Source organism: Grampus griseus, assembly GCF_964374135.1.
Source record: "Grampus griseus genome assembly, chromosome: X".
NCBI lineage: Eukaryota > Metazoa > Chordata > Mammalia > Artiodactyla > Delphinidae > Grampus > Grampus griseus.
The window spans coordinates 63,739,833-63,752,786 of NC_138999.1; the positions used below are offsets into that span (position 1 = coordinate 63,739,833).

Below are 12,954 nucleotides of genomic sequence, written 5' to 3' on the forward strand. Positions count from 1 at the left end.
GCCCCCATCCAACTTATCTTGAAAGGTTATTGTGGAAAATGACATTTATTTATAAATATTTATATATGTATACAGAAAATGATCTCTGACTTTAAGAACCATCCATAACAATAAGAGGCAACTCAAGACTTGCTCTAAAAAAAAAAAAAAAAAACTTGCTCTAAGGCTGTAGCAAAAGTAGCAAATATTTATTAAGTCATCAGTATGTGCTTTATTCACCACTGTTCTAAGGGCTTTACATGCATACCTCATTAAATTTTCATAATAACTCTATGAAATAGGTATTATTATTATTTCTATTCTACATATGAATAAAGTGAGCACAAGGAGGTCAAATAATTTACTATGAGGTAGTGGAGCCAGGATTTGAATTTAGACAGTTCTCATACTTTTAACTACAGTGCTCTACTATCTTCCCACTACTCTGCTCTATTGCCTCTACAGCCAACACCTCTGTTAAATGAGTAATAGCAAACTTCAGCTTTAAAACAGCATAATATGAAAGTTATGTAGTTAATGAATTACAACAATTCCCATGAAGTGAGAATTAAAAGTGGCTATATTAATACTTATGGTTATACCTGATAAAATAATGTGAAACTAAAGGTTTGTTAAGACACATGTTTAGCTTACACATTTTTTAATGAAGAATGCCTCAGTCTGTTTAGAATGGTAGTATAAATTGCAGATCAAGCCAAGATGGGGGTGAGGAGTGAAGAGTAGTATAGTAAATATATTGGAACTATGATGGTGAAGGACTTAGCCTTTAAAAGCCCCACTGTGGGACCCTTACTCCATGCCTTGAAGAGGGAATGAACTGGGCAGAAAGGCAAGGTACCTAGGACAATAGTGATGAACCAAGAGAAAGCCTAGGGTTAGTATGGCAAACAAACAGAGTGGCTACCTGTGCCCTTTTCTATCATAAATCCTGGTAACTTCAAATTCCTGTCCTACAGTCAGAGGAGCTACTTAAAATATGTTCTGCTCTATCTCTGGGTAAGCTTCCTAAAAACCATTATCCTAAACTTTCCACTAACCTCAGTGTATTCCTGGGAAAGTTGCTCAATTTATAGGCTTTAATGTAATTCACTTTTAGACAGAAAGAGGGATACAGTCCTGACCAAAACAATTTATAATACCCGCTTACCTTTTTCTGCTGGGCTCAAAACAGTCACTGTGAAAAGAGAAAGAAAGGTCAAGATTAGTGATACTTAGAAACATTATTTTTCTAATGCATTTTTCCATAGCATCATTTTTAGTAATTTATTCAATGATACTTTAGGAAACCACCAGCCTGCTAACATAACAGAAGGCAAGGATGATTAAATTCTATCTTTTGCTACCTTCCTTCATTTTAAACCTTGAGTAAGAATTTCTACTCATTCAACAAATACAAGGATAATCTGACTTTTAAAAAGCCAACAAATGGGAAACACTCAAGCTATATAACATGGCAATAAGAACTTAAAAGATGATAAATTAGGAGATGACTATTCATTTTCCCAAAGTATTCACTGTAGAACATCTTTAAAAACCAAGTTTCTCTTGTATATTTAGAGGCAATATAGTGTAGAGGTTGCATGCCAGCTCTGATGTCAGATTTTCTGGGTTAGAAGCCCAGTTGCACTATTTTGTGACCCTGGGTAAGTTCCTTAACTTCCATAACATTGCCTACCTCACAAGGTTACTTGAGAATTAGATGAGTTAATGTATGTAAATGCTGTCTAGCATAGTATCTAGCACAAGGTAAGTACTTAATGAATATTAATTATTATATTTGAATGAAGATTTCATAAAATATTAGAACTGGAAGGGACTTTAGCGATTATCTCGTTTATCTGTCTCATTTACAGATGGGAAAAATGGACTAGAGTAGTATCATATGATTTGCCCAAGGTCACAGAACAAGTTAGTGGTGGAGTTGGGACTATATTCCAGTCTCCAGGACTTCTTCCATGTATTATGTCTACCTTCTCCAATCATTCCTTGTTGGCTTACTGTGATATATATGTAACTTCTGTTCAGAACGTCATTTGTACAAAATGGGGCCTACCTGTCTTTACTCACCACCAACATCTGTGTGCATCTGTACTAGGTGCTAAGGTAAAGTGAAATTATAAGGCATAGATCTCAATCTTGAGAAGCTATTAAATTAAAATGGTTTTCATACACATTGTTAAACTTTTAAGGATCAGAAAAGGGGAAAAATCCAAACAGAGAATGAGACTATACTCTAGGGGTTATTTCCTCAGGTTCTTCATTAGTCATAACTTCTCCTCTTTATTTGCAGGTCTATTTTTGTTGAGTCTTTTAAAAATGCTCCTTGTAAGGATCTTTTGAATGGACTTTGTTAAAACTGTTCCATTTTGTCTGTGCTAAAAATCTGACCAGATGATGTCCTCTTTTTTCTAATACACTGGCCTGGAGATTGATACCAATTTCTTTGTTTTTTCTTTTCAGTTAGAGAATCCTGGTTAAGAATGATTGACAGAAGCACATCCTCTACTTTGACAAATGGAAGTGGAAACAAGAAGTCTTGATGGGTCAACCTGGGACTTCATGATTTTGCACATACATGTTGTGTGACTACATCAGTCCCACTAGGCCCTGAATTGGGTTAATAACATCTCTTTAAAATGGGACTAGAGAGAGCACAGTTGCTTGGAGAACAATATTAATAAAGAGTAGCTGACAAATTGCTGTTTGGTATATCTCCTTCTACCTCTATCAATGAACAATTACTGCGAAACAAAATGTGGAGATCCTAACTCTCATTTGATTGGCTACTTGCTACAGCATTTGTGGGTGAGGGAAGGAGAACATCCGGTGCCTTGCAGATATTGGAATGAGACAATGTATATACAGAAAAATGAGTGGGGACCTGTGAAGTCTCTAGGTGGGGGATAGCTGTTTTTAAGTAATTTTAGGACCATCATGTGCAAGTGGGATTGGTTTATATGATCCAAGAACAGAGGGCAGAAATAGAATCAATGAGTAAAAGCTGCAGGTCAACACATTTCAGTTCAATAAAAGAGAAGATGATGATGATGATAATAACAATGAGCAGCCGGACTGGCAGCATTGGGAAGGAGTAAGTTTCCCATTATAAACACTTGGAAATGTCCTGTAGGACATTTAGACATTAGTTAGGTATTGGACTTGACTTTTAAAGTCTTTTCACTCCTAAAATCTGTATGGAGTCAATAAGTCTAAGGGAAAAATATTTTCTTGTAAAATTCCCTGTTAGAAGTTACATACTTTTGAGAAAAAAAAAAGGTGGTCTTTATTCTAAAACATTGTGGCACTTATCTTGGTAGTTCTGCCTTTCCTTTATTTTTCTAATATTGCCTTTTGCGTTATTAAAGGAAAAGACTAAGATACTTCAGTCATATTTAAAATGAAAATGACTAAACTTTTCCAAAATGAATCCTTTATCATGAATCTCTTGGGGAAATGTACACTTAGTCATACTATGGGTAATTTGTCATGCATGATTATAGAGTGATGTGGTGATATGTGTAATTACACACCTGCTCTGTTCCTTCAAATTTTAGCTCACTACCCGGCAAGTTAAGTGACTGGGGTTATCATCAAATAGCTTTTTTTACTCTCTCCTTTTTTCTTTTACCTGTTTACTGATTCTTTGCAACCAAGTATGGAGAAAAGGTATGGAAGGGTAGAAAATATGCAAGGGCTTTTCATCAAAGACAACTAGTTTCAAACAAAAGCATATATCATGACTTCCTTTAAATAGACACATTTTAGAATTCACAGAAGGGTATTGGTAGAATAAACCTAATTTGGGACTATATGCAGATGGTCAACAATGTTAGTCCAAGGACATGGAAGAAAGTCTACAACGGTGCTGTCCAAGAGAAATATAATACAAACCATGTAATTTAAATGTTCTAGTAGGAACATTTTTTAAAATTAAAAGTAATAATAAAAAAGTGGAGTTAACTTTAATAATATATTTTATTTAATCCAATATATCAAAAATATCATTTCAACATGTTATCTACACAGATTATTAACTATATATTTTGCATACTTCTTTTTTGCATTAAATTTTTGAAATCTGGTGCATATTTTAAGTTTTCCAGCACGTCTCAATTCAGGTGCCATATTTCACGTGTTTAATAGCCACATATGGCTAATGGCTACCAAATTAGTGAAGCTCAAAAGGACTTGTGGAAGGAGAGTGGGAAGGCTAAAAATATGAGTCTAGTGAGATGAGTGCTTAGTTACAGCATGAAGTTCTCTTTTAATTGATGACTCATTTGGGAAGGGAGTTTATTGCAGTGATGTTTAGCAATCATCACTGATGAATATGGTATGTATTCATATTCTGGCTCTGTCACTTACTTGTTCTGTAATTAATTATTTAATCTCTTTGTGCCTCAGTTTTTTTAATCTGTAAACTGAGGATAAATTAATTTATGTTATAAGGTTGTTATAGGAACTAAATTATAAAATACATGTAAAGTACTTGGGTACCTGATACATAATAGGTAGTTCATTATTATTAGCTATTTATTATTTTTCTGAAAAAGGTAAACTGTTCAGTGAGGTTAGGTTTTACAATAGTTTGGGACAAAACAAGTCTTATTTTTAAAATTATTTATGATATTGATCCCAAAGTTAAATAGGATGGTTTTAAAATAATATATTCAATGTCAAAATGAATATATTTGATACTCACTTTTTCCAATAGATGTTTCTTATACTTTAGGTTAGGAGAGAGAATAGAATTTGAAATGCAGAACCTAGATACATTTCTCATTATGTTCTGCTTGTTGAAAGCAAACTAATCATGCCAGTCTTCATTTACTCCTCTGAAAAAGTTACTCATACTAGCCATTCATTTACTTTTTCAGCATCCATTCCCAAATCTAGATGATTTTAATACCCACCTAGGGAACTGATAAAAATATAGATTCTAGGGCCCCCTTCATATAACACATCTCTGGGTGGAGGTGTAGGAATGTGTATTACAAAAAACTCAGCAGGTGATTATAATTATCAGCCAGGTTTAAAAATCATTGGAATTATTTTAGATGTTTCATATGATACTTAACTACTCAGGTGTGATGCTTTTGACTGTTTCATATATGGATGAGTTATAAAACTATTTTAGATATAAGAATACCATGATTCATATAGGCTTAAATGGATAGCTTTTACTTATATAGAAATTTGGTTTCTAGAAATTGTTCCTTCTGGTTTTTTGCCTTATCAGTTTTCATTTCTTCTGACTCTCTTTGAAGAAATTCTAGCTTCTCAGTAGAATTATTTCCTGGACCTTTTAATTTTAATCTCAAAATGGATACTGTTAATCACCAAAAATGGCAGAGTAGGGAATTCCAGGCTTTTGTCCTTCCCTAAAAGCCATGCATGAAGTGGCAGAAACTGTCAGAATCAACTTTTGCAGAACTCTGGAAACTGAAAGTTGGGACCTTGAAAAGAAAACAAAATTTACAAATCTTTAACTAGAATGGACAAGAAAAAAGAAGGGAAGACTCAAATTACTAATATCATAAATGAAAGTGGAGATATTAATAGAGAACATTCATAAATGGAAAGGATTATAATAGAATAGTAGGAACAATTTTATGCTAACAAACTGGATAACCTAGATGAAATGGATAAATTCCTAGAAACACAGAAACTACCAAAACTGACAAAAGAAGAAAGAAAATCTGAGCATATTTTTAACAAGTAAAAGATTGAATCAGTAATCAAAACCTCCCAACAAAGAAAAAAGCCAAGACCAGATGGCTTCACTGGCAAACTGTACCAAATATTTAAAGAATTAACACCAATCCTTTTCAAACTCTTACAAAAAATTGAAGAGAATTCATAAACTTTGTCCATCCACATTTATATATTTTCATGCAGTTCTTTGGATAAGTGGGGTTAATGTGATTTACTGGTGATAATAATCAAGACTAATACATGAATCTTAAAAATGATTAAAAACCAATAGCAGAACATTTGTGTAGGCTTAAGGAAAAGCTTCATTATTATTTAGAAAAAACTAATATGATCAAATTTGATTTCATTCTAAATCCATTCACATTATCATAAGATATTATATTTGTCAATGAAAGAAAAAAAAAGCTGCTGGATTTAAGTAAAGAATCATCTTACCCTTAAATAACAACTTAAATAGGTCAAATTATATAAATTCTGGCTAGTGGTGAGGGGGAAGTTTCTGCCAGCTGAGGAATAAAAGACATTATTCTGCTATTTGCTACAACATATGTGTTCCAATGCTAACTATTAAAATCTTGATTACGATTTATGTACAGCCATTTCAAATATAAAACCCGATATTAAAAAGTAAGTTTGTGAAAGCAAGCTCAAGTTTCTCATTAAAGATTATTTTCAAAAAGTTAAAAAAAATATTGAAGAGAACACTTCCTAACTCATTCTATGAGGCCAGCATTGTCCTGACACCCATGCCAGATAAAGACATCACAAGGAAAGAAAACTACATACATATTTTATGAATATAGATGCAAAACTACTCAAGTAATTACTAGCAAACCATATTCAACAGCATATTAGAGGATTACACATCATGATCAAGTGACATGCACCCAAGAAATGTAAGGGGTGATTCAACACATGAAAATCAATAATGTAATACAGTACATTAACAGAATGAAGGAAAAAAATCCACACATTCATCTCAATTGATGCTAGAAAAACATTTGACAATATTCCATACACTTTCATGAAAAAAAATGCTCAAGAAACTAGAAATAGAAGAAAAGTTCCTCAACTTGATAAGGGGCATTTACGGAAAACCCACACCTAACAGTATACTCAATGGTGAAAGGTTGAAATCTTCTCCCTCAGCTAAGAAATAAGGTCACAATGTTGATTTTCATCAATTCTATTCAACATTATACTGACAGTTCTAGCCAGTGCAACTAGGCAAGAAAAAGAAAAAAGCATCCAAATTGGAAAAAGGAAATAAAATTATTTTTATTTGCGTATGATATGATTCTATGTATAAATAATTCTAAAGAATCCACCAAAAAACCCTCTTAGAACCAATGAACAAATTCAAGCAAAGTTGCAGAACACAAGATCAACACTCCATATCAGTTTTATTTCTAAATACACTAGCAGTGAACAATCAGAGAAGGAAATTAAGAAATCTATTCCATTTATAATAGCATCAAAAAAGAAATACTCGGGAATAAATTTAACCAAGGAGGCTCAGGACTTATACACTTAAAATTCCAAAACAGTGCTGAAAGTGACTGAAGACCTAAATAAATGAAGAGACATCCCATGTGCATGGATTGGAAAACTTGATTTTAAGATGGCATTCTCTTCAAAACAATACACAATTCAGTACAACCCTTATCAAAATTCCAATGAACATTTTGCAGAAGTGGAAAAGCTGATCCTAAAACTCATATGGAATTGCAAGAGACCCTAGCCAAAACAGTCTTATAAAAGAAAAATAAAGTTGGAGGATTCACACATCTTGACTTCAAAATTTAAAACAAAGGTATGGTAATCAAAACAAGTGTGGTACTGGCAGAAGAACAGACAAACGAATCAATGGTACAGAATTAAGAGTACAGAAATAAATCCAGAGCTCTATGGTCAATTGGTTTTTGACAATCATGTCAAGGCTATTCAATGGGGTAAGAATAGTCTCTTCTATAAATGATGCTAGCACAACTGCATAGCCATATGCAAAGAATGAACCTGCACTCCTCCCTCACACCATATACAAAAATGAACTCAAAATGGATCAAAGACTTAAATGTAAGAGATAAAACTATAAAACTCTTAGAAGAAAACACAGGGGTAAATCTTTATGATCTTGCATTTGGCAATGGGTTCTTAGATATGATACCAAAAGCATAGGCCACAAGTAAAAAATATAGATAAATTGAACTTTATCAAAATTAAAAACTTTGTGTATCAAATGATGCTATCAAGGAAGTGAAAAGACAATTCACGGAATGGGAGAAAGTATCTGTGAATTATTTATCTGACAAGGGTTGAGTATTCAAAATACATAAGGAAATCTTATAATTCAACAACAAAAAGATAAATAACCCAATTAAAAACGTGCAAAGGACTTGAATAGACATTTCTTTAAAGAAGATATACAAATGGGCAACAAACACATGAAAAGATGCTCAGTATCACTAGTCAACAGGGCAATGCAAATCAAAATCACAGTGAGATACCACATCATACCCACTATGATGGCTATAATTAAAAAAAGGAAAATAACAAGTTTTGGTGAGAATGTGGAGAAATTGGAACTCTCCAACATTACTGATAGAAATGTAGATTGTGCAGCCATTGTAGAAAATAGTTTGGAGGTTCCTCAAAAAGTTAAACATAGAATTAACATACAGCCCAGCTTTACCACCCCTCTCCCTGGTATTTACACAAAAGAGTTGAAAACAAGTATTTAAACAAATACTTGTACATCAATGTTTATAGCAGCACTATTCAGAATAGACAAAAAGTGGAAACAACCCAAATGTCCATCAACCATCAAGGGATGAATGGATAAGATGGATAAAGTGTGGTATACAATGGGATATTATTCAGCCATAAAAAGAAATGAAGTACTGTTACATACTACAATGTGAATAAACCTCAAAAACAGTACACCAATTGAAAGAAGCCAGGCACAAAAGGAGATATACCGTATGATACCACTTATGTGAAACATCCAGAATCCATACAGATAGAACACAGATTAGTGGTTGGTAGAGACTAGGGGAAGGAGCGAATGGGGAGTGACTGTCTAATGCCTATGAGGTTTTCTTCTGGGGTGATGAAAGTGTTTTGGAACTAGATATTAGTGATGACTGTATAACATTGTGAATGTACTGTCACTAAATTGAATGCTTTAAAATGGTTAATTTTATGTTATGTGAATTGTACCTTAAAAAATGGATCCTGTTACTTTTCTCCCTGTTTAAAGTCTAAGCTTATTTTCTTGAGTCAAGCAGAATCTTATATCCTCATTAATAATAGTAATAACAAGTTATTATTTAATGAGCTCTTACAATGTGCTGTCAACTGTGATGTGTGCTTTTCATGCACCATATTATTTAAATCTCATAACAATGCTATAATGGCATATAGTAGGTGACAAGGAAGTATTTGTGGTATGAATGAACAACTATATAAGCAAAGTGCATGTGAGGCAACTGAAGTTGAGAGAGATTAGGTAAGTTGCATCAGGTATCCTAATTAGTAAGTGGCAGAATCCAAACTCTAAGATTTATAAGACAAAAATACCATTTTTGACTTCAGCTCTAACCTGATATTAGGGAGAAAGACATCAGGTTCTGTTTTTAGAAAGAAGTGAGGTCCTTAATATTACTTTTTGAGTCATACTGAAACTCAAATCTGTTGTTTTGGTTGTGTTGCTTTGGTTATCAGGCAGCTTTGATATCCGATTCTATATTATTTACTAAATATGTGAGTTTAGGAAAATTTGATCTAACCTTTCTGAAACCAAGGCCACTCATTTGTTAAAGATTGTCAAGTGAAGATGACAGGATGGACTGGTGGAACCAGAATTGGAAATCAAGGCTACCTTACCCTCCTGGTTTTTAAATAATGGAATCTGATGTAAAATGTTAAGAAAACACTGTGCAGGCCAGTGTTCTGTGAGGTGATGTCCAACAGGACAAATAGGAGTCTTAATGTGAGGGGACTGGAAATATACTGGGACCTCACACTGAATGAATAGGGAACATTGTAGAACACAGTTTTAAGGGTATTAGAAGTGGGATTCTAGCACTGAAGTCACAATAACTATTAGTGGAATCTCCTTTGAGAAGAGACAGGGATTCTTCAATGTGAGAGGCAAGGGGAGATCTCACTATGAGAAAAGCAGAGGCTCTTGAGGAGACAGGATATACCATGAAGACTACACTGTGAATTGATTTATAGTGATTAGAACACTATAAAGCCATTAGTGATAAAGATAGGGGGCTGGGGGTAATCCAAGTGGGATAGGGTCTTGAGATTTGTGTCCGGAAATACTGTGGAATTCTGAGTTTGAAAGCAGAAGATACACTGTGGGAACCATTTTATAGATATGGAGGGGATGAAATGCTCCCTGGTGTTACAGGACAGGGTACAAAGAGGAGACCCTGGATTTATAAAAGGGTGGTCTAGGAGAGGGAACAAGAAATGAGGCTCCCATTGGAAGGGGCAGGAAATACTAGAAACCCCTGTAGGAAAGGATGGTGTTTCCCTAGTTCGAGAAGACAAGGGACAAGTGCAATCCTAGAGGAAAATAAGTGAAGATAATAATAATAACCCAGAGGAAGAGGATGGCAAAATGTGTGGCTAACAGTGGAAGCGTATTGCAGGAGGTAGAGTGGTTTCAAAAAATATAGCAAGGGGAGATCATCATTAGAAAAGTAATGACCCTTGGAAGGGGTGTGGGGGATACTGTGGGAACTCTTGTGGGAGGGTAATGAGGATATTCTAGTGTGAGAAGACAGTGGACAAAGCAGGACCATAGTGTGATAAAAGCAGGGTGACTAGTATGAGGTTCACAAAATAATGTGGGGCCCCAAATGGGAAGGAGTGAAAACACCTCAAAGCAGCCAGGCAGGAGACTACAGGGAGCTCCAGTGTAACAAAATCAGGGCCTCTTGCATGAGGAGACAGGACAGGATTTATTGTAGGACTCGTATTCCGCTGGAGAAGATGAGAAAATGTTGAAGCCACAGGGAAAGAGGAATGGAGGGCTTATTACTTTGTGAAAAGGGGAGACCACAGTGGGATAGAACAAGGTGTACTGTGGGGTCCCAAGTGGCAGAAAAATGTGAATCAGCTGGCTTGAGAGGATCACGGGAAAAGGAGGAATCCTAGTGTTGGATAAAGGCGAGCTATTAAGAGTACAGGAAATATTTTGGGATTCCTAGTAGGAAGGAATGGGAAAATGTGGGGCTTCTAGTTGGGTGAATTGGTGGGATTCATAGCGTAAGCGGACAGTTTAAGTATACAGGGTATGTTGTTTCCTCAACTCTGTAGGATGGGAGCCCCCAGAACCAGAGCACAAGGCACAAGTGGTTGTCCTGTATGACAAAAGGGGGCCCCAGTGGAAAAAGCCAGTAAATTCTTGTGGGTAGGGCCAGGAAATAATGTAAGAAACCTTGGGTAGGAAGCGATGGTGACATGGCGGGACCCTCGTGGCAGGCCGCAAGAAATACTGTGGGAAGCCAGAGGTTGGAGACCAGGAGCTCTCCAGGGAGCTAAAGGAAAACCGCAGTGTGAGGGCTAAGAACATAGGGGGAGCATATTTTCCCCATCTTAGGTGCTAGCTCCACTTACCCAAGCAGAGTTCAAAGACGTAGGCATAGTAGGACCAGAGCACGACGAGGACGATAACAAGCACAGGCACCCAGGAAAGTACACGGCGGCAGCACCGTAGCCCCCCGGACAGAGCCATCTTCCAGCCCCGCCGCATCTTCGGCTCGAAGATCGACCGAGCAGGCCTGCTGGCGCTGGGTCGGAACTGCTGGGGCAGCAGTTGAGAGGCGGGAAGGCGCGCTGTGCGGCGCTCCACTGCCTAGCCTGGCGGGAACAGTCTCCCCTAGTCGATACCACCTGTGGGGCTGCAGGGCAGAGTGCGCCCTGCCTGGCACAATAGGCATGAGTCACGGCGAGGAGGAACTGGCGGTGTTGGTGCGGAAAGTGATCCGTCAGGCAGTCGAGGCTGGACACGCTCAGAGGGAGTGCAGTCCCTCCTCTTTCCTCCTCTCCCACCCCCTTGCCACAGCACTGGATGCAGGGCTGGACCTCTGCAAAACTGTAAAGCGGAAGAAATTTGGGTCCGCCCATCTGTTCTTAACCGCACTGCGTCCAGCCTCATCTCGTCTCTGATCTCTGTCTCTGTTTCTCTCTCTTTGTCCCCTCCCTCCCAACCCCCCCCCCCACATACACACGAGCACACAGACACGCAATGTGAAAGATGCGAACCGTAGCATCTAATGACTTAAAGGTCATCCAGCCCCATCCTCTGATGCTGCTTGAACAATATGCTTAACACGTAGTGCCGCAGTCGCTGGTTGGGTAAGTCCATTGGCAGGGCGCTCCCTCCTTCCTTCTCTTCTTCCCTTTCCCCGAGTCAGCTTAGTCCATTTTAAGAATAAATAAACATATTGGTACAAAAAAAAGCAAATGGGGGAGATACTAATTCTGTGATGGGTCAGGGAAAGCTACAAGGTAGTGATATTTAAGCTGAGCTTTAATAATAAATGAGTTTGCTGGGCAGATGGAGGTGGAAGGAACTTTCAGACAGAGGAAACAGCATTTGCAAAGGCATAGAGTAATGAAAATCTAAAAGTGTTCAAGGAACAGTTAGCATGGCTTGAGGAGAGTGTCGGTATATGAAGAGGAGAGGCTGGGAATGAGACTGGGAATACAGGCTGTGGGCACAGAATGCCCTGCCAGGGTATGTGGACATAATCTTGTAAAGCAGATTAGGAACAGCCAATAAAGATTTGGGGACAATAAAAGTGACATTATCAGAATTGTATTTTTGTAAAAGAACTGGCAGGATTTTGTAAAGGAGGATGGCCTGGAAACACAGACACAAATTAGGAGGCAATTTAATTCAGCAAATGTTCTTGGAGTGGTTGCATTGTGTTAAGTCAACTTTGGTATAAAAAGAATGAAAAGAGGGGGCCTGTCTCCAGGAAGTTCATGTTCTCATCAGAGCAATAGGTGTTCAATGACATAAGTACAATGATAGAAGTATAGTAAACTTTTGACATGGATTTGATACCTACTGTTCAAAGATTTACAAAGGTCTATGACATGAAGAAATTTGTGATTTTGCTGAGACCCATGTTGCTCTCTATTCTTTTTCATGGTTATGTATGGAGTAAATTTCTGAACTGATATAGGAACTTTGTTGTTTCTTTCAGATTAAGT

At 36.8% G+C, this 12,954-nt stretch overlaps 1 protein-coding gene across 2 annotated transcripts in view; it reads right to left on the bottom strand.

The window, feature by feature from the left end:
- Positions 1–11,491, bottom strand: part of ZDHHC15 (zDHHC palmitoyltransferase 15) — a gene marked incomplete at both ends in the record, with an annotated part of 102,230 nt that extends 90,739 nt beyond the window's left edge. Inside the window, 2 exons of one of the 2 annotated variants that reach the window (XM_082681677.1) lie at positions 1,148–1,174; positions 11,350–11,491. In XM_082681677.1, the coding sequence (XP_082537803.1) occupies positions 1,148–1,174; positions 11,350–11,485 (163 nt within the window). The remainder of the gene's footprint in view (positions 1–1,147; positions 1,175–11,349) is intronic. The other variant, XM_082681676.1, reaches the window with a different exon arrangement.
- Between the last annotated feature and the right edge of the window lie 1,463 nt (positions 11,492–12,954).